This window comes from Schistocerca nitens, chromosome 2, assembly GCF_023898315.1.
Source record: "Schistocerca nitens isolate TAMUIC-IGC-003100 chromosome 2, iqSchNite1.1, whole genome shotgun sequence".
Taxonomy (NCBI): domain Eukaryota; kingdom Metazoa; phylum Arthropoda; class Insecta; order Orthoptera; family Acrididae; genus Schistocerca; species Schistocerca nitens.
The window spans coordinates 210,101,684-210,124,289 of NC_064615.1; the positions used below are offsets into that span (position 1 = coordinate 210,101,684).

General features: G+C 45.2%; 2 protein-coding genes across 3 annotated transcripts in view; one reads left to right on the top strand and one right to left on the bottom strand.

Moving 5' to 3' along the window:
- Positions 1–22,606, top strand: part of LOC126235920 (adenylyl cyclase 78C-like) — a 751,097-nt gene that overhangs the window by 468,143 nt on the left and 260,348 nt on the right. The window lies entirely within an intron of this gene.
- LOC126235922 (uncharacterized) lies at positions 260–16,224 on the bottom strand. The gene is made up of 3 exons (XM_049944880.1): positions 16,093–16,224; positions 5,537–5,701; positions 260–987 (listed from the first exon to the last, which is right to left on the bottom strand). The coding sequence occupies exons 1-3, from the start codon at positions 16,139–16,141 to the stop codon at positions 632–634; spliced, it is 570 nt and encodes a 189-aa protein (XP_049800837.1). The 5' UTR covers positions 16,142–16,224; the 3' UTR covers positions 260–631.

A 22,606-nucleotide genomic window follows, 5' to 3' on the forward strand; every position in this document is an offset into this window, starting at 1 on the left:
CGATATAAAAAGCAACAGCTAAGCCTACTATGAAATTTCTCGGTGTAAACTCCTTTTTGTATCATGTCAAAAAAGGATGAATGTCATTAGCGGCCGTAATGTATTACCAATATTTCGATTCCTTGCTCTCGAGTATTCTCTTTTAAAAATTGAGATGTTTTGAAGTTGGTGTGGGAGAGAGAGAAACAGCAATGCTTCTGTAATCAGAGGGAAAAGAAAAAAAATCTCTTCTGTTAAACAGAAGTGACATAATTATGAGTCTTAGACAAGAATATTTTATTATTAATATTTACATTGAAGCAGCACAGTTCTATGGCGCTTCACTCTAGCAAAAAAAGCATTGGTCATCGGTGGCAGTTAAAATACGAGTATATCAGTCTTATGCCTAAATAGAAAACAATACTATTTTAATATTTTTATTCCCCTGTTCTGCTCGAGATATCGTATACTAATTATGCGTCTCGTTACACTTAAGCAGAGCTTAAAAAATATTGGCTTAGCATTATTATAATTTATAAGCACTCTTAAACTCAGGCTGGCAAATTAGTTTCTTGGCGGGTATCAGTGCATAACTGGTACCTAGCATAGTCCCACACTGCAGCAATGGTAACGATCCCACAGCCACGGCGTCTTAGCCGTCACTAAAGGCGATGCCGAGGGCTATGCCAGCCACATTCGTTGACTCCTCGACAGCGGAGTAGGACGTGAGGACCCTGCTGTTGTACCAAGGGTAGAAACCCGTGCTCCTGAAGATGATGCTGAAGGTGTAGCTGTAGCCGTTGATTGAAGTCACGTACTCTGCGACTGGGATAGCTGTGGCGTTTTCAGTTGTCACGGCGATACGCAGCTCCTGGCCGAAGTGAACGCTGTCGTTGAACGATCCTGAGCCTACTAGAACGGTGACCTCGTCTTCTGCATCAGAGGCCAGTTGTGTCTGGTACACCAGGACCTGCAAGTTCTCTGCGTATGTCCCGCCCGGCCAAAGACCTGCAGAACAAAACCAACGATTGAGTAGTGATATTTAAAAACGAAAATTGGGACTATTTTGCTGTGTAGTGTACACTGCTTGACAACTGCTAAGGAACCACTGACATTTGCTAAGGAACAACTGACCCTTGGTGGGGAACAACTGACACTTGTTAAGAAACAACTGATACTTGCTAAGGAACAACTGACACTTGCTAAGACACAACTGACACTTGTTAAGGAACAACTGATACTTGTGAAGGAACAACTGACACTTGTTAAGGAACAAACTAATACTTGCTAAGGAACAACTGATACTTGCTAAGGAACAACTGAAACTTCTTAAGGAACAAGTGGCACTTGCTAAGGAACCACTGACACTTGTTAAGAAACAACTCACACTTGTTAAGAAACAATTCACACTTGTTGAGGAACAACTGACATTTGTGTTAAGGAACAACTGACAATTGCTAAGAAACAACTAACGCTAAGTAACAGCTGACACGAACAACTGACACTTGCTAAGGAACAACTGACACTTGCTAAGGAACAACTGGCACTTGCTAAGGAACAACTAACACTTGTTAAGGAACCGCTGGAACTTGGTAAGAAACTCCCGTCCAGGAGAGGGTGGGACAGGCTAACTGCAGCAAAACCTGTGCACGAACGTTGCAGTACAGTACAGTATCTGTCGAATGCTATAATGGAACCGATTAGTGCAACATTCCGAGTGGTATGGCAGCATGTCTGCAAGACATCATTTGAGTGCCTATGATCGTCGACAAGCAGTTGGATGGCTTAGAGCTGGTGAAAGTGTTACTACAGTGGCCACAGCAATGGGTGTGTCAAAAAGCGTCATCTCGCATTTGAAAAAACGGCGCTGAAGATGAAAATACCATGCAAAATAATTCTGATAATCGTTAATCGACCGCTTCACCGCTAGCTGACCGATAGGTAGCCTTAGTGGCGAAAAGGAGCAGACATCTCACACCTAGGTAGATCGTAGCAGACCTTACAACCACGTGTCTATGCCACAACCATTTCGCGGCGATTAAATCACGCTGGACTGAATGCTCGGAAGCTCGTTACATGCATCCCACTTCAGCCACGCCATTGTCGAGAGAGAGTCTGTTCGAGTAGTGTTCATATTGGTTACCATCATTAACAATGGTGCAGAGCGATATTCTCCAACGAATCCCATTTCATTGTGGTGAGTGATTCTGGCCACCAGTTAGTATGGAGAGAGAAGGGAACGCATTACATACCACAATCTAATCATGAACATCATCGGTATGGCCTAGGCGTTACGGTGTGAGTAGGCATTATGCACAGTGGCGTACTCAGCTGCATATCTTCGCGCGAGGTACCGTAGTAGCATTGCAGGGAGAGTATTCTGGGTCATGTCCGTCTGTTTGGGGAGAGGTAGCTCCCAACCTTCTGTTTGTCGACGAAAACGCGAGCCTACATAGGACCGCTGAGGGGTGAGACACACTGAATAGTGAAGATGTTAAAGGCATGGAATGGCCTGCATACTATCCAGACCTAAACCCTAGGCACCATGCCAGGGATGCCCTTAGCGTACGTGTTTCGCTATGAACAGCGCAAGAGTTGAAACTGCTTTGAGAGGGGAGTAGGACAATATCCCCAAGGACTCCTCAAAAACTGTCAGCATGAACAATAGGTGCAAAATGTGCATTAGTGCTCGAGGAGGGCATATTCCTTATGGAGAGTCCGATGTCAACCTAAGTGTTGGGAGTCTAACCCGCATCGAACATGAAAGTTATTTATGTCTGTTATTCTGCTCTATCATGTGGTGATATCTGTACTAACTATTTGACGTTATAAATACATCACTCCACCTCTGTTACATATGTACTGCGGTTTACGCCATCCATCATTGCCTGCGATTATTCCTGTCAAAAACATCTTTGTTCCTTAGCAAGTGTCAAGCAGTATATATTGACGGTGCTTCAACATCGCATCTTCAAGGGCGCGAACTCTACAGGGAAAATTTCAGCGATTCATTACATTGTTAACAGAATGTGTCAACAAAACTCTTCTGCTTTTTGCTGTCCATATCCCCTGCCTTCACAAGATCGGCATTTTAATATGGATTTGGCAGTATAGGTGGCAGAGAGTGACTGGATGCACACCTTGCGGCACCACTTCAGTCTTGGGTCGGAATGTGTTCCCCACCTGTCTGTGTGTTGTATTGTCCCCTGTGGAAGTGTGAGAACGTTTCCGAAGCTTTTGTGAATCGTGTACCTGAGGCGGGCCATGAGTACCAGCCCAGAATTCACCCACTCGGATGAAACCGCCTAAAAACCACAATCAGGCTGGCCGGCACTCCGGCCCTAATCACTAATCCGCCAAGTGGATGCGATCCGGAATTGTCATGGCTCCCCGCATCCCGGAAGCTGCATGCTAACTCGCTTCCGGACGGGTCTAAAGTGTAATACGTGATAATTCGTCCGGTTTGTTACTGTTTCTTCATAAGATCAGCATGCCCTCTGCCTAACTACTTTTCAGGGAATCTCTGATTCACGTGTCGAAGAACCCTCAGCCCAAAGTGGGGTGGGTCTCCATCACCTTGGAACCACATCTGTTAACGAATGAAGTGCTTTCCGGGATTGGCTACCCACCAATCTAAGTACCAGTAAATGTATTCCCCTGTCAGAGGTATCAGAACAACTTCCGCTTACAACTTTCGACGTGGTCGTTCCCGGAACACGGTTCTTTACCTCATGTTGATGCATTCTCCCTCCTCCATCATCCCTGAAGGTTCGTATCATCACCGCAAAATCGCCCTGTACTGTGTACCCTCAAAGAAATTCTTCTTTATACTTTTACAAAATTACCTGCAAATAGTTTATTTCTTATTGTTTTTACTTAGGTTCACATCAAGCTTGTTTCGGCATCTGTGCCATTTTCAAGTGTTTCTCTTGAAATTACATTTATATATCATTTTATTCTACGGCTGTGTAAGAGCACTATTCAAATTTTATCTTATATTTACGTCTAGATGGACGCTGTATCACAGACAGGAGCGCCTGCGATGGTGTACTCCAGGACGAACCTGGTTGAACGAATGGCAAAACATTTTTTTAGATGAATCTAGGTTCTGTTTACAGCATCATGATGCTCGCATCGTGTTTGGCGACATCGCGGTGAACGCACATTGGAAGCGTGTATTCGTCATCGCCATACTGGCGTATCACCCGCCGTGATGGTATGGGGTGCCATTGGTTACACGTCTCGGTCACCTCTTGTTCGCATTGACGGCACTTTGAACAGTGGACGTTACATTTCAGATGTGTTACGATCCGTGGCTCTATCCTTCATTCGATCCCTTCGAAACCCTACATTTCAGCAGGATAATGCACGACCACATGTTGCAGGTCCTGTACGAGCCTTTCTGGATACTTAAAATGTTCGACTGCTGCCCTGGCCAGCACATTCTCCAGATTTCTCACCAATTGAAAACGTCTGGTCAGTGGTGGCCGAGCAACTGGCTCATCACATTACGGCAGTCACTACTATTGATGAACTGTGGTATCGTGTTGAAGCAGCATAGACAGCTGTACCTGTACACGCCATCCAATCTCTGTTTGATTCAATGCCCAGGCGTATCAAGGCCGTTATTACTGCCAGAGATATTTGTTCTGGGTACTGATTTCTCAGGATCTATGCACCCAAACTGTGTGAAAATGAAATCACATTTCAGTTCGAGGATAATATATTTTTCCAATGAATAACCGTTTATCATCTGCATTTCTTCTTGGTGTAGCAATTTTAATAGTCAGTAGTGTATTTGCAGCTAAGTTTGTAAAAGTATAAAGAAGATGTCATATTATGCCATTATGCAAGCTGCGAGCCCAGCAGAGAAGAAGAAAACTTGAAAGGAAGATTCTACTCAAAAGTATTTACAGATAATTGACGTTAATGGGTAACAAATCACACACATACTCGAATTTCGAAAGGAGTTTTATTCAGGGTTTAGCTGAGCTGGGGTACCTGCCACCATAACACAGTCTCAGTCAAAGAGAACGATTGTTCTGCACAACAGCGTACCCACATTGGGACTCAACAGCTCTGGTCAACCGAAAGATTATCATTATGCTTCAGGCTGCCTCTGTATTTACTCCCCCCCCCTCTCTCTCTCTCTCTCTCTCTCTCTCTCTCACACACACACACACACACACATATGTACACTAGAAGGCAGACGAGTTTTCGATAGATAATACTGCCCTGTTTTACATTTCCAACACAATTTCTTGTGACGACGGAGGTTGAAAATACCGCTTCAGTTATATGGTTCTTCTTATTTACAGCACTACCGGTTTCGGGCTGTTATAAGCCCATCATCAGGTGTTATAAGTTTGTGCTGTGGCCCAGAGGCACAAAGTCGTGACATCTGATGATGGGTATATGAGAGCCCGAAACCGGTGGTATTTTAAATAAAAAGAACCTTGCAACTGAAGCAATATTTTCAACCTGTGTATAATGCTCAGTTGCGGATGTTCCTCCGACAGGATTGTTTGTTCGTGTGAAGGTTTAAGTCGCCACATACCTCCAGAGTTGAAGTTGAAGACTTGCGACGGAAGGATGACAGCGGTGAGTTTAACAGGCGCCGCGAAGTGCCACGACTCGTTGTGGGGTCCCGAGGTGGAGCTGTAGAGCAGGTCGAACGACTTCGGATCGTGCACGGCGATCTCATGCAGAGGGTAAAATTCCGCTGCAAAACGAAACGTAAACGCAGCATGAGGCACACTTCAGTTTTGCCAAGTTAAAAATAAGTCAGTGACGTAGGCCACATAAACACTACAGGGTCATTTTTTCCGAGTACAAACTCTAGGGCTTGATCAGTGAGAGAATATGAAACAAAAAAGGTCTAATGAACTTTTGTCAGGAAACGCAGGGTTTCCATGCTAGAGACCATTTTTTCAAATGGCTCTGAGCACTTTGGGACTTAACTTCTGAGGTCATCAGTCAGCTTAAAACTTAGAACTACTTAAACCTAACTAACCTAAGGACATCACACACATCCGTGCCCGAGGCAGGATTCGAACCTGCGACCGTAGCGGTCGCTCGGCTCCAGACTGTAGCGCCTAGCCGGCCGAAGTGGCCGTGCGGTTAAAGGCGCTGCAGTCTGGAACCGCAAGACCGCTACGGTCGCAGGTTCGAATCCTGCCTCGGGCATGGATGTTTGTGATGTTCTTAGGTTAGTTAGGTTTAACTAGTTCTAAGTTCTAGGGGACTAATGACCTCAGCAGTTGAGTCCCATAGTGCTCAGAGCCATTTTTTGTAGCGCCTAGAACCGCACGGCCAATCGGGCCGGCTACCATTTTTTCATACATATCTTATCGCAGAGACTGCGTTCTAATAAGCGCTGTACCATGCAGCCACAGTTACAGTGTCCTTGGTTTCCTCCAAGTGGGTGGTGCTGTTCCCCTCATATGTCATTCCCTAGCGCCCTCTCTTGCCATAGTCATTGGTAATGTTGAGTCCGATTCACTTCTCTTGCTAACCCACGTTATAGTGGACATGATACAGCGTTGTATACAATGGTTCCGTACTCGAATCGAGAGCCTGCCGACATGGTGTTTACTTACGGAAATGCAAATGGCAAGGGGCGGCGGGCCTACAACAATCACAGCATTCAATGTTGACAACAGTGTTTCGCCGTTTGTCTGAGACAGGGCCGTTCCAAGAAGTAGGAAATCATGAAGTGCATACCCGAAATCTTCGGACACTAGACTTGGAGGAATACGTGATTAATACTGTGGAAGGCGACCGCCCTGTCAGTACCAGGCAGTTGACCCGCCAGCACAGGGTAAGCCAGACGGTCGTGTGGAACGTTCTTCATGACAACCGTTACTACACTTACCACTTACAGCGTGTACAGGGCTTACAACTGCCAGGCTTTCTACATCGGCAGCAGTTTTGTAAGCGGTTTGTTCATCAAGCAACCACGATTCCTGGATTTGTGTCATTCATCCTATTCGCAGATGAGGCTGCCTTTACGTGGAGCGGGCCGACCGTGGTGGATGAGCGGTTCTGGGCGCTTCAGTCTGGAACAGCGCGGCTTCTACGGTAGCAGGTTCGAATACTGCCTCGGGCATGGATGTCTGTAATGTCCTTAGGTTAGTTAGGTTTAAGTAGTTCTAAGTTCAGGGGACTCAGCTGTTAAGTCCCATAGTGCTTAGAGCCATTTGAACCATTTTTTACATTCATAATGCTCATCTCTGCGTCTGTGTATGCAGAATCCCCGTGGTATGCTGACAGCGAACCATCAGCATCGGTACAACAGGAATGTGTGGGTCGGGATAAATGGCGACCTATTTTAGGACCAGTCTTCCTTCCACATCGCTTGCTCGTTCACCAGACCTCAGCCAGTGCGATTTCTGGTTATGGCGCCATCTCAAAAGTATTATGCATGCAGAGCCCATTCCAGATGTGGAGACACTGGACCGTACTGGCTTTGACGCTATCCAGATGAGCCTGGCCGATGTGAACGTGTGTGACAGAGCATGCCACGGTGCGTACAAGCACTGAGGCACATGGAAGCCATTTTCAAAACATACTGTAACTGTGGCTGCATGGTATACCTCTTATTAGACCGCAGTCTCTGTAACAATGTGTGACTGCATAAATGGTCTCTAGCGTGGAAACCATGCATTTCCGGACGTAAGTTCATTAGACCTTTTTTGTTCCGTATCCTCTCATCGATCAATCCCTGGAGTTTCTTAGCGGTGGAAAAGAATCTCCCTGTACTCGGGAATGAGTAGCAGGTATTTTGTAAACAGTCTAAGCCACGTGAACCTTAGTTTCTTCCAGTATATACAATGTTCAAATGACTTACGGGAATCCAGCCGGGTGAGGTCATCGACAGCCGCCGATATTCTGACAGGATCACACCCTGCCATTTTCAAGACCAAACTGCTGCAAGTAAGCTCTGTGCAAGGGAACTTAGCAACTCTCGTTTCAGAGAAACTCCGGGAAGATACAGACAAACACACACACACACACACACACACGCACGCACGCACACACACACACACACACAAATACACTCCTGGAAATGGAAAAAAGAACACATTGACACCGGTGTGTCAGACCCACCATACTTGCTCCGGACACTGCGAGAGGGCTGTACAAGCAATGATCACACGCACGACACAGCGGACACACCAGGAACCGCGGTGTTGGCCGTCGAATGGCGCTAGCTGCGCAGCATTTGTGCACCGCCGCCGTCAGTGTCAGCCAGTTTGCCGTGGCATACGGAGCTCCATCGCAGTCTTTAACACTGGTAGCATGCCGCGACAGCGTGGACGTGAACCGTATGTGCAGTTGACGGACTTTGAGCGAGGGCGTATAGTGGGCATGCGGGAGGCCGGGTGGACGTACCGCCGAATTGCTCAACACGTGGGGCGTGAGGTCTCCACAGTACATCGATGTTGTCGCCAGTGGTCGGCGGAAGGTGCACGTGCCCGTCGACCTGGGACCGGACCGCAGCGACGCACGGATGCACGCCAAGACCGTAGGATCCTACGCAGTGCCGTAGGGGACCGCACCGCCACTTCCCAGCAAATTAGGGACACTGTTGCTCCTGGGGCATCGGCGAGGACCATTCGCAACCGTCTCCATGAAGCTGGGCTACGGTCCCGCACACCGTTAGGCCGTCTTCCGCTCACGCCCCAACATCGTGCAGCCCGCCTCCAGTGGTGTCGCGACAGGCGTGAATGGAGGGACGAATGGAGACGTGTCGTCTTCAGCGATGAGAGTCGCTTCTGCCTTGGTGCCAATGATGGTCGTATGCGTGTTTGGCGCCGTGCAGGTGAGCGCCACAATCAGGACTGCATACGACCGAGGCACACAGGGCCAACACCCGGCATCATGGTGTGGGGAGCGATCTCCTACACTGGCCGTACACCACTGGTGATCGTCGAGGGGACACTGAATAGTGCACGGTACATCCAAACCGTCATCGAACCCATCGTTCTACCATTCCTAGACCGGCAAGGGAACTTGCTGTTCCAACAGGACAATGCACGTCCGCATGTATCCCGTGCCACCCAACGTGCTCTAGAAGGTGTACGTCAACTACCCTGGCCAGCAAGATCTCCGGATCTGTCCCCCATTGAGCATGTTTGGGACTGGATGAAGCGTCGTCTCACGCGGTCTGCACGTCCAGCACGAACGCTGGTCCAACTGAGGCGCCAGGTGGAAATGGCATGGCAAGCCGTTCCACAGGACTACATCCAGCATCTCTACGATCGTCTCCATGGGAGAATAGCAGCCTGCATTGCTGCGAAAGGTGGATATACACTGTACTAGTGCCGACATTGTGCATGCTCTGTTGCCTGTGTCTATGTGCCTGTGGTTCTGTCAGTGTGATCATGTGATGTATCTGACCCCAGGAATGTGTCAATAAAGTTTCCCCTTCCTGGGACAATGAATTCACGGTGTTCTTATTTCAATTTCCAGGAGTGTACATACATACATACATACACACACTGTAAACACTAGCGCCCTCACAAACCAAAGATGACGGACATCAGAAACTACCGATAGTGAAATTAATAATCTACAGGTGAGGGAGCATAAAGTCGGCCCTTCTGTTTTTTGACGAGGGAGAGAGCAGTATTCCACGCACAATTTGAGCAAAAACCACTATCTCTATTTATAAGGTTACTTGCTAATTTAATTTCAACAGCTTCCTTAATAATACTATCCCAATACCTGGAAGTACATGCAAGAAACTCCGTGTTGTTATACTAGACAGGATGACAGGTACCAAGACAATGTACTGAGATGGTAGATTTGCTAGGCTGTTGTAAGCGTGTGTGCCCCTTATGCTCAGTACATCGGTCCTCCACAGTCCCAATAGTCTGACCAATATATAACATGCCACATCTGCAAGGAATACGCTAGACGCACGGCTTACGCAAATCAAGATCACCTCTACGGAACCTAAAAGGATCCTGATCTGAGACGGTGGAATCCACCTCTCTCTCTTTCCAAAAAACAGAGAGACAGAGTTAATGCTGTGTCACCTGTTGATTGGCAGTTTCACCATCGCTAACTTCCGATGTCTGTCATCTTTGGTTTGTGATGGCGCTAGTGTTTACGGTGGTTGCTGCTATTATCTTTCCGGAGTTTCTCTGAGAAACCCGGATTTCAAATTCCCTTGCACAGCGTTCACTTGCTGCAGTTATGCCCTGAAAATGGCAGGGTGCGTTCCTGTCGAAATATCGGCTGTTGTCGACGACATCACCCAGCTGCATTCCTGTAAGCTATTTGTACAGGATAAGTCATTTTTGTAAATTCAAAAGAAGCTCAAATACAGAAGAACTAGTGAGATTGAACGATTTGTTTTTCATTGAACTGAATATTGGTGACAGTAATAGAGTACTCTCCTATGTTCTCAGTTGTTTTGATCAATTGGGCAGTGTGTGCTGGGCGTCGAGCCACTCTCAGAGATTCTGCGACAGGGAAGCTCTTCCTCGTCAAGTCCTAAGTCAACCTTTTAACTTTTCTTCAGTAACGTGTTCCATAAAGTTGTACGTTTCGCTTCGGGGGAGTTCCTCAGAATATGCCGTTGTCCTGTGTTTGATGGTGATTATTAATTCAATATTTTTATCAGGGTGGTAAAATACCTCTTCAGTGGTCACATCTTGTTTCGCATGCAGTGTCAACTCCAGTTTTTATCTCTTCATCATTATCTCACTTACTTGCAAGTCACGATTTCAGGTAATCCGTTTTGGCGACTCTGAGATATATTCCCAACCATGTATTTCCTCTTTTTCCTAAATACCGTAATTTTTCTTTCGTACAAACTGACGAAACATATGAACCCCTCGAAGTGTGACTAGGAAAAGCCATAACAAAACAACTAAACGGTACCCTGTGGGAAAGGACAAGGATCCATAAGTTCGTCATCTATGGATAGCACTGTCAGCTGTGGACGGAAAGTTTGGCATCTCAATAAAGACCTAAATTTAAGAACAAGCAGCCTAGAAAAAGGCATTTGAAAACGAAGCTGTGGTAGGACTTTCAAGATAAAACTAGGACGAGAGAAGTTAAGAGAATACGAATGGGAAAAAACTATGTGTTGCTATAGAGGAGAAGCTTTCATCGTGATTTGGTCACTTGAGGAGGTTTTCGGAGATCAAGATTCCACAAATAATTTGGTTCTCTGTGAAAGAGATGAGGTAGCCCAAGGAAGAGGTGGGTGAGGGAATAATAATCTATCTGGCCAAAGTATCCAAACACCTGTTAGTGAACATTATAATGGGGTGTGTCCACGCCCTTATGAGAGCTTCTATTCGGCCGGAGTCACTTTCAGTGAGACGACTGAATGTTTATTGAGGAATGGCAGCCCGTTCTTCCACAAGAGCCAAAACCAGAGAAGATAGCTATCTTGGGCGCTAGAGTCTGGTGCGAAGTCGACGTCCTAACATATCCCAAAGATGTTCCACTAGCTGCAAGGTAGGACTCTGGGCAGGCGAGTTTATTTCAGTAATGTTACAGTCCACAAAGCACTGCCTCATAGATGCAGCTTTATGACAGGCTGCAATGTAGCGCTGATGTTCGAGTACAATGACTTTTCTGGAGATTAGAAATCTACTCTGTAGGAATCACCATGGGTTTCGAAAAAGACGATCGTGTGTAACCCAGCTCGCGCTATTCGTCCACGAGACTCAGAGGGCCATAGACACGGGTTCCCGGGTAAATGCCGTGTTTCTTGACTTCCGTAAGGTGTTTGACACAATTCCCCACAGTCGTTTAATGAACAAAGTAAGAGCATATGGACTATCACACCAATTGTGTGATTGGATTGAACGGTTCCTAGGTAACAGAACGCAGCATGTCATTCTTAATAGAGAGAAGTCTTCCGAAGTAGGAGTGATTTCAGGTGTGCCGCAGGGGAGTGTCCTAGGACCGTTGCTATTCACAATATATATAAATGACCTTGTGGATAACATCGGAAGTTCACTGAGGCTTTTTGCGGATGATGCTGTAGTATATCGAGAGGTTGTAACAATGGAAAATTGTACTGAAATGCAGGAGGATCTGCAACGAATTGACGAATGGTGCAGGGAATGGCAATTGAATCTCAATGTAGACAAGTGTAACGTTCTGCGAATAAATAGAAAGAAATATCCTTTATCATTTAGCTACAATATAGCAGGTCAGCAACTGGAAGCAGTTAATTCCATAAATTGTCTGGGAATAAGCATTAGTAGTGATTTAAAATGGAATGATAGTTGATCGTCGGTAAAGCAGATGCCAGACTGAGATTCATTGGAAGAATCCTAAGGAAATGCAGTCCGAAAACAAAGGAAGTAGGTTACAGTACACTTGTTCGCCCACTGCTTGAATACTGATCACCGGTGTGGGATCCGTACCAGATAGGGTTGATAGAGGAGATAGAGAAGATCCAACGGAGAGCAGCGCGCTTCGTTACAGGATCATTTAGTAATCGCGAAAGCGTTACGGAGATGATAGATAAACTCCAGTGGAAGACTGTGCAAGAGAGACGCTTAGTAGCTCGGTACGGGCTTTGGTTGAAGTTTCGAGAACATACCTTCACCGAGGAGTCAAGCAGTATATTGCTCCCTCCTACGTATATCTCGCGAAGAAACTATGAGGATAAAATCAGAGAGATCAGAGGCATACCGACAATCTTTCTTTCCGCGAACAATACGAGAACGGAATAGAAGGAAGAACTGATAGAGGTACTCAAAGTACCCTCCGCCACACACCGTTAGTTGGCCTGCGGAATATGGATGTTGATGTAGAGATTTAGATACAACCAATGTCTCCGAACTGCTTACAGGACACAATGCTGTAAAATCTGTTCATATCCTTCCACCTTTAGCGTTTTCTTAAACGCCATAAGGGGACCACAACCTAAACACGAAAAACAACCCCATACCGTAGCGCCACTTCCTCCTTAGTTCAGTGTTGTCACTACACGTTCTCAGGCATTCGTCAAACCGAAACGCTTCCATTGTATTGCCACAGGGTACAGAGTGTTTTATCACTCTGAATCACTCGTTTCCAGCTATCCAATCCGTTGTCTACCGGCGTCGCTCTTTACACCGCCTCTAGTCCCGTTTAGCATTGACAACAGAAATGTGTGGCCTACGAGGAGCCGCTCCACCACTGTACCCCATTGTTTTCAGCTCCCTACGCACAGTCCTTGCACTACCTGGACTGCTGGTAGGTCTTCAGAACTCACGAGTTATTCCTTCCGTTGACTTCACACGATTTTCTTACAATCGCCCTCCGAAATGCTCGGGGGCCCCTTCTGTCAGTACATGAGGTCTGTCTAGTCTCGGTACAGCTGCATCATTTTCTTCACGTTTCCACTTCACAATCACATCGCAGACTTGAAATGTCTCTGATGAACTAGTTACTCAGCTGACATCAAAAGACAAGTCCAAGTTCGAAATCACTGAACTCTCTTGATCAACCCGTTCTGCTGTCACTGCTTCTTCACTGACTACCCAATATACTCCCCGCCTTCGCTGGTCATCCTTTCGTGAAATCTAGTGGTCAATTCCGCATTACATTGGGGTGTCTGGATCGTTTATCAGATAGTTTAGCTTCTATGGCAGGAAAAGCGAGTAGTAAAACGACAACCTGTGGCACTTAGTGTGAAAAATGGCTTTTGATTGTGTAAAAACAGTAATCAAGAGTACGACAGGGTGGAGACCTCTTCTGAATAGCACGTTGCAAGTTATCCCAGATATGCTCAGTAATGTTCATGCCTGGGGAGTCTGGTGGCCAGCGGAAGTATTTAAACTCAGAGCAGTGTTCCTGGAGCCATTCAGTAGTAATTATGGATGTGCCTGTTATCACATTGTCCTGCTGGAATTGCCCAAGTCCGTCGGAAAGCACGTTGGACATGAATGGATGCAGGTGATCAGACAGGATACGTACGTACGTCCCACCTGTCAGCGTCGTATCTAGACGTGTCAGGGGTCCCATATCACTCAAATTGCACACGTCCCACACTATTACAGAGCCTCCACCAGCTTGAATAACCCCTGCTGACATGAAGGGTCCATGGATTCATAAGGTTGTCTCCATATCCGTACACGTCGATCCGACCGATACCATTTGAAACGAGACTCGTCCGATCAGGCAAAATGTTTCCAATCATCAACTGTCCAATGTCGCTGTTGACGGTCCCAGGGGAGGTTGGCTCAAATGGCTCTAAGCACGAAAGCTGAGGTCATCAGTCCCCTAAACTTAGAACTACTTAAACCAAACGACATCACACACATCCATGCCCTAGGCAGGCTTCGAGCCTGTGACCGTAGCAGCAGCGCGGTTCTGGACTGTAGCGCCTAGAACCGATCAGCCACCGCGGCCGGCTCCCAGGCGAGGCATAAAGCTTTGTGTTGTGCAGTCATCAATGGTACACAAGTGGGCCTTCGGCTCTTAAAGCCCGTGTTGATGATGTTTTGTTGAATGGTTCGCACGCTGACACTTGTTGATCACCCAGCATTGAAATCTGCAGCAATTTGCAGAAGGGTTGCACTTCTGTCACGTTGAGCGATTCTCTTCAGTCGTCGTTAGTCCCGTTCTTACAGGGTCTTTTTCCAGCCGAAGCGATGTCGGAAATTTGATGTTTTACCGGATTCCTGATATTCACGGTACACTCGTGAAATGGTCGTACGAGAAAATCCCCACTTCATCGCTACCTCGGAGATGCTGTGCGCAATCGCTCGAGCGGCAAATGTAACACCACGTTCAAACTCAGTTAAATCTTGATAACCTGTCATTGTAGCAGCAGTAACCGATCTAACAACTGCGCCAAACACTTGTCTTATATAGGCGTTGCCGACTGCAGCGCTGTGTTCTGCCTGTTTACGTATCTCTATTTGAATAAGCATGCCTATACCAGTTTCTTTAGCGCTTCTATACCGCATAGATATTTTCACCCTTTTGTTTTATTCTGGAACCATATCCTGAAATTCGAAAACTTTCAAAATTTTAAATGCGTTAACATTACATGTGTTCACATGGCATTTAAATTTACCTATAGAAACTAATGGGTTATGTTTGTTTAGCTGAAACACTCAGATCTGAAGATGGTGTGATGGAACCGAAACCAGTCACAATTTTACAGATACGTGCAATCCAGACGGTCGATAAAAACACAATACGTCAATTTTTGCAACATCAAAGTCCTTGGAGGATTATTTGAATGAAATGAATAGGGTCGTGAAAAGACATTATAAGATGACACAAATAACAGTTTAAAAGGATACTCTTATTTTATATACTGCAGTGGAGGTTAGTCGACTTACTTTAGATGATGCTGCGTGAATTAGATTACAAAATGAGACACTGGAAGTGGTAGACGAGTTTCGCTGTTTGGTCAGCAAAATAACTTATGGCGGAAAAAGTAAAAAATATGTGAAACGGTCATTTCCAAAACAACAGAAGCTTTTGTTAAAAAGCGAACTGCAATAATCCCGAATATTACTGTATGTGTTACTGCGTCTGTTCATAACGTATTTGTGTGGAGTGTAGGCTTTGCGTTTTATGAAGATGCAATACTGACAGTAGAAATAGAGACAAGGTGAAAATAGAAACTTTTGAAATTTGGTGTAACAAAAAATAATGGAGATTAAATGAGGAAATCGAGTCACTAAAAAAGAGGTATTGAATCGAATTTGAGAAAACAATGTTTTGTGGCACAACTTGACAAAGCTAAAGAATGATTTGATAGGACACAGCCAGAGGTAACAAGATGTACTTAATCTGTCAGTGGAGGGAGGTGTCTACTGTGGAGGAGAGGGGGGGAGGGAGTTTGGTGAGAAAGTGAGGGAGACCAAAAGTCGACTACAGCAAGCAGCTTCAAGTGGATGTAGGATGCAGTAGTCATCCACAAAGTTTACTAAATGGCCGGGAGAGCTGTGTGACGACCAAATACCCCGAGACATCCCGTGGCCTTCACGGCGTCGTAAGCATTTTTTTCTGCTTTTTTAAAGTTAACCAGTGATGAAGAGCCTTGGACATGGTAGACTCGCATGGGAATTGGTATCAAACAAGTGTCCGGACTGAAGACAACAACACCCAGAGTTAACGGATCACTTTGCTTACCAAAGCACGTAGCTAGCAGCATCAGAAAGGAGATGGACCATCGGTACATGCTGGCTGCTGCTCAGAGGACGCCGACGAAATACAGGGTTTTGTCACTTCGTCGTTTCTTATATAGGTCGTGAGACACATTCATTCAGGCACGAGTTAGCTTCTAATATCCCCACCTGGAAAACATCACAGCCTTACCGGTTGCGTGTTCATAGCGGGGCGTGTAGTATCCGCTGAGATAACTGTTTTGCATTCTCAGCGACAGGTGTGCGTCCTGGTGTCGTTAGCACCGAGATGGTATTCAGACGCAGCTGCAGCATTCAGTGACATCCGGCACACGTGCGGAGCACTTCCGTTCTATCCTGTCGCTATTGTTTCACCCACATATCAGGAGGTACAAAATGAGAAACACCGTTCCACTTAGAATTCATTCATTGCGACTACACTTTCTTATATTACATTATGTAGTAGCGAAAACGAACTTTCTTTTATTATTATTATTATTATTATTATTATTATTATTATTATTATTATTATTATTATTTCTTGATCTTCAGCACAAGCAAAAGACAAGACTGCTTTGAAACAATCATGACAAAAAGTAGAATATTTTCCTGCAGGGAAAAGTAGTACGGAAATAGGGTAACTATAAAGAATGTAAGAAGTAATTCTAAAAGAACGAAGCATATTAAGTACATTACTCACGGGAAAAATGTGTTTTATAGCTGTTAACACAAGAATTGCCCAATGTTCTGTGTGAATGTAATGGACCAACATATGATGGAACAAATTAGTACTTCCTTCTGGAGATAGAAGTAGTCAAAGAAGCAATTAGACCTTAAGAGAATTTGTAGAGCTAGAGAAATTGGAGGCAGTCCTGCGAAATTATTAAAATCTAATACCGATAATTGAAATATTATAAAACCTATTCGAAAACTGTTTAATTATGGAGGTTGTACCTAGTAATTGGAAAAGATGATACATTTCAATAAAACATAAAAAAGGGGGAAAAATATGAGTGTAAAAATTGTAGGGGTCTAAAAGTTACAGTTGCCATAAGCAGATTTTAGAAGAGTTATTAAACGTTTCTTACAACAAGAATTTAAATAAATAGGTGCAAAAGAACAAGAAGGGTTTAGAGCTGGTAGATCAACAATTAATCATATTGTTCTGCTAGTGATAATAATTCTTTGAGGCAGCCATTAGAAAGTCTGTGGTAAGCCTTGGAAGCAGTGGCATAAAACAAAAGATAATAAAATCATTCCAAAAGTTACACCTACTCTGTATCAAAAATAAAACTTGGCAAATGATGTCAAGCAAATGAATATCAACTGAAGTTACAAAAGAAATTCTTCAGATAAGCTGCATTTCAGCCACATTGCATTCTACATTACTGCAAGGAAATATATACAAGTTTGTTGAGCCCAGTAAATGATTGTACAGTGTATTTATTACAGTTTGCACTCAACCACCTTATTTCAGCCCAAGACTTTATGATATAGAGTAATTAATGGAAGTAGCATCATAAGGGGTATCAAATGTTTGTGACTGTACGCTGGATTTGTTGATAGGGAGGTAGCAGAATGTTGGATAGAGAGTCATCAGCATATGGGGAAGTAAATTCAGGTAAGTCCAAGGGAAATCTATTGTGCATCTTGCTGTTAATTGTATATTACTGACCGTTCAGACAACAATAACCTCTCCCTTTTCGTTTATGGTGAAGTTATCTGTAATTAAGTACTGTTTGAAAGAAACTTCACAAATATTCAGACAGAGCTTGATAAGATTTCATTGGCACAAGGATTAGCACCTCACTTTGAATGTTCGGCACTGTAAAATTTTTGTGCACTTCTCAACTCGAAAGAACAGAGTGTGCTGTAACTGCAATATCAGTGAGTCACAATTGGAGCCAGTGATCACATACAAGCAGCTGGATATAACAGTTTGTGGGGATGTAAAATGATCCCATAGGCTTAGTCATATAAGACGGTAGCGACTTCACTTGACTGGCAGTATACTGGGAAAGTACAACTAGTTTAGGAAGGGAATTGTTTACAAAATACTCGTGTGACTTGTCCCAGGATATTGATAAAGGGTGTGAGACCACACCAATAAGGTCATCAAGAACAGTCACAGGTTTGTCATAGAGATGGTGAAAAACCTGAATTGGTAGGCGCTCATGGATACACAACAAAACGTTACTTAAGAAGTTTCAGGACCAGCTTAAAGTGATAAATCTACGAATATATTACAACACCCTACATATCTTTCCTGTAGGGACCACGAAGTCGAAGTTTAGCTGATTCAGGCGTGCACTGTGGCATGTAAGTCATCATTCTTCCCATGCGCTATACGTGATTGAAGCTGGAAATAGTCCCAATAAATGTTGCAATGGGAAGCGTCCTCTACCATGAACTTCACAAAAGATGTGGATTTAGTTGCAAATATGACCCGAAGAATGATACACGAATACGAAAAGGGAGATCTGAATGTATCTCGAAACACAGGATAATTGGAAATTCCTGATAATTAAAGCTGTCAGACCAGCAGCCGAACATGGGATCTTTGCCTTTCATGACCAAGTGCTCAACCAAATGAGCTACGTGAGCACGACCCATGATCCATCCTCACAGCTCTACTTCCACTATTACATCTCCTATAGTCTAGCTCAGAGTGAAAAATTTATTCTGGATTTAGGATAATTGGTAGATGTTTGTCTGTGTGTGCCGCTGCAACAACACAATCCACCCGCACACCCCCATTTTAATTATAAGGTATTGTAGCCCTCCAACACTTATCTGTGAAGAAGATTTTTGGTTGAAACTGCAGGGGTAGGACTCGAAGATACGTGTGCCAAAGGTGGTCATGGCACCAATACACTTCTTATCGACGAAGCAGCTGGCAACTGAGTACCTAAGTGGCTAAGCTGTCCAAAATGTTCCTTCTAGGGTGTTGGAGACTGTTCCGGAATGTTATAGAGTGTTCCAGAAGGTTCTAGAATTTTCCATAACGAGAACGTTCTAGGATTTTCCAGTATCCTGTTGAGGTGGGGACGTCTGAGCTCATGAGGGTATTACAGAGGGGCTAGTGGAGTCACTTCTGCTTGAAGTCAGGATAACAGTTAGGAACACATGAAGCATCTACGATGCTAGTGAAATATTATTAGAGTTCAATTATTTATTTACTAGGTTTACAATCAGTTGTTCTACCGCACCAGCCTCGGCTGATGCTCAATCATCCGCATGTTGGATTCTTACTGTCTGTCCCATCAGTTCAGCGTGTGAACGCCCTGGCGAAGATGTTAGCTACCCTGGTGCCACAGCAGGTTGCTGTCGAGCTGTGTGGTCGTTACCCAGCTTAAAGTGGTCTCGAGCTGGCTTTTGGAGTCTCCTCATTTCCACTCCAATACTATAGTGACCCTTTAGGAACCATCAGCAATGTCGTGTGGTTGGTCGATTTCGTTCCTCTGGCTGGCTCTGAGCACTAAGGGACTTAACACCTGAGGTCATCAGTCCCCTAGAACTTAGAACTAGTTAAACCTAACTAACCTAAGGACATCACACACGTCCATGCCCAAGCCAGGTTTCGAACCTGCGACCGTAGCGGTCGCGCGGTTCTAGGCGCCACAGCGGCCGGCGTTCCTCTGGCCTGGTGGGTTTCAGCACTCAGAGGCACCTGAGTGTTGAACAGGAACGTTAACCGCAGGAAGCCCTACAGTTGGCTTCCACGTTGAAGTTCAGTGCTGGCAGAACTCTGCCATGTGCTACTATTGGAAGAGTCAGTGTCTCCAATACTAGGTGGTAGGCGGCAAACAGCATGAAATTCCCTAGGTTACGACCATCATATCAAGTACATCTTCGGCTAGTTCACCGTGGTGAAACGTCTAGGACATAGATTCACTACAGCATCGTAATCATGTAATCGACTGCTATTACAAATGGTTCAAATGGCTCTGAACAGTATGGGACTTAACAGCGGAGGTCATCAGTCCCCTAGAACTTAGAACTACTTAAACCTAACTAACCTCAGGACATCACACACACCCATGCCCGAGGCAGGATTCGAACCTGCGACCGTAGCGGTCGCGCGGTTCCAAACTGAAGCGCCTAGAACCGCTAGGCCACAACAGCCGGCAACTGCTATTACAGTGAATGCCATCGATCCTAATGATCAACTCTTGACGAGAGGTGGAAAGCTGGAGCATTTCAAGGGAGCTAACTTGAGGCAACGACGCCTATGTCATCCTTATTCTGCTATGTTCACTTAACAAGCTGTTAACTGCAGTATCAATTACTCGCAACACACTCTTGTGTAAGAGATAGAAATTCTTGAGGTATGTCTTACGAGCTAACGAGTAAGCTTGTCCCGCTTCGTTTTGTTTACCGTCGCAGTCTTCTTTCTGCTGAGTGCGTCATCTAACTCGACAAGCAGTGTCGTAACGTATTGAATGCCTGACCCACTTGTGACTTACCGGCTTCCGCCTCTGTCTCTGGCGTGACTTTATTTTGCCCATGGCATTGCGAATGAGTTTTAATAAAAAATGATAATTTCCTGTCACTTCCTATTTATGCTGTAACACATCCCTTTTCTTTAAGAAATTTGTCCTGAATTTTCCTTTTTTCACTTGTTACTAGTTAGTCTATACCTGCATTAGACGATGGCATAACAATTCGGAGCACAGGTTGTTTGTGTAAAGGCAAATCGCCGGGCCGTCCCCGAGCCACTGACACAGACGTCGCCGGCAGGACTGGCCGAGCGGTTCTCCGCAAGCCACCCAATGGTGTGTTGCGGAGGGCACTTTACGTGCCACTGTCATTACCTCGCTCACCTGTTCCAGTCGTGTATGGTTCGCGGGAAGAACGACTGCCAGAAAGGCTCCGTGTCCGCTCGAATCTCTCTAATTTTACATTCGTGATCTCCTCGGGAAGTATAAGTAGGGAGATGCAATATATTCGATACCTCATACAGAAACGCACCCTCTCGAAACCTGGACAGCAAGCTACACCGCGATACAGAGCGCCTCTGTTGCAGAGTCTGCCACTTGAGTTTGCTAAACATCTCTGTAACGCTTTCGCGCTTACCAAATAACCCTGTGACGAAACGCGCCGCTCTTCTTTGGATCTTCTCTATCTCTTCTGTCAACCCGACTTGGTACGGATCCCACACTAATGAGCAATACTCAAGTATAGGCCGAACTAGTGTTTTCCACTTCAAATCGTTCCGTACGCGTACTCCCAGATATTTTACAAAAGTAACTGTTACCACTGTTTGTTCCGCTATCATAAAATTATACAATAAAGGATCCTTCTTTCTATGTATTCGCAATACATTACGTTTGTCTATGTTAAGGGTCAGTTGCCACTCCCTGCACCAAGTGCCTATCCGCTGCAGATCTTCATGCATTTCGCTGCAATTTTCTAATGCTGCAACTTCTCTGTATACTACAGCATCATCCGCGAAAAGTCGCATGGAACTTCCGACACTATAACCTAGGTCATTTGTATATATTTGATTCGAGCGACTTCATTTACCAACAGGATGGGCCACCTCCAAACTGGCATCTGCTTGTGCGGGAATTTTTAAATTAAAGGATTACTGAACGATGGATCGGTCGCACTGGACCAAATGATTCAGCCTTACATTACTGACCTCCAAGGTCACCGGACCTGACTGTATGTGATTATTTCTGATAAAAGACTGTTTATGTGCCTCCGTCACCAACAACAAGAAATGAACTGACACATCCCATAACAGCATCTAGAAAAGCTGTAACTCAAGACATGCTCGCTGCAGTGTGGGAACAATTGGAATATCTCATTGACAGATGCAGTGCACCTCAAAGGGGTCATATTGAACACCTATGAAAAGCTATAAAAAACGTTTTTGAGCTTCCCTTTCATCAAAAAACAAAATACATTGTTTATGTTTATTAGTTTCTGAGTTATAGGCGTGCCAAATCGGATGATTCTGTTTGCTAAACCCTGTATTTCTCCTCCCATTATTTATTACTAGTTCATATTCATGCCCTAGGAGTCTGATGGATGGTTGCCTCATTTGAATGAGATATCTTAGGTTTCATACAAAAGTAAGTTACAAAATAAACACTAGAAACAAGATTATGGTTTTCGTAGATGCACTGAAAGTAATTGTAATTTGGCTGTAGGCTTTCCCGGCGTAAACTATTGATGAAGGTTTCTCGGGTCTCCAGCCGGGTGCTAGCGTTGATATCTAGTGACGTTTCGGGAAGTGTCATACTACCCATCTTCTGGCGCAGTGTCGAGATTCGCGGAGAGCGGGCTATTTATATGCGGGGTCACCCTCCTCCACTAGACCTCGGGTGGCTGCGGTGGACCAGCGGCGAGTGCGCGGTGGTGGGGATGGCGGTCGCCCCCGGCGGCCGCGTTCGGTTCTCGGTGTAAGCATTCTGTCTGCGTCAGCGGCGGAGGACATTAACGGGCGCGCTCACGACGGATTGCCGCTATCGCAGGGTTCCATGCTGCGCTGAGTAGGTATCCCTCATCTCTGT

Coding starts and splice junctions, on each gene's coding strand:
- LOC126235922 (XM_049944880.1), bottom strand. CDS start 16,141: ATGTACCGATGGTCCATCTCCTTTCTGATGCTGCTAGCTACGTGCTTT. Junction 5,702..16,092: donor GCTGCTAGCTACGTGCTTTG/GTAAGCAAAGTG, acceptor TTCGTTTTGCAG/CGGAATTTTACCCTCTGCAT. Junction 988..5,536: donor CTTCAACTTCAACTCTGGAG/GTATGTGGCGAC, acceptor TTTGTTCTGCAG/GTCTTTGGCCGGGCGGGACA.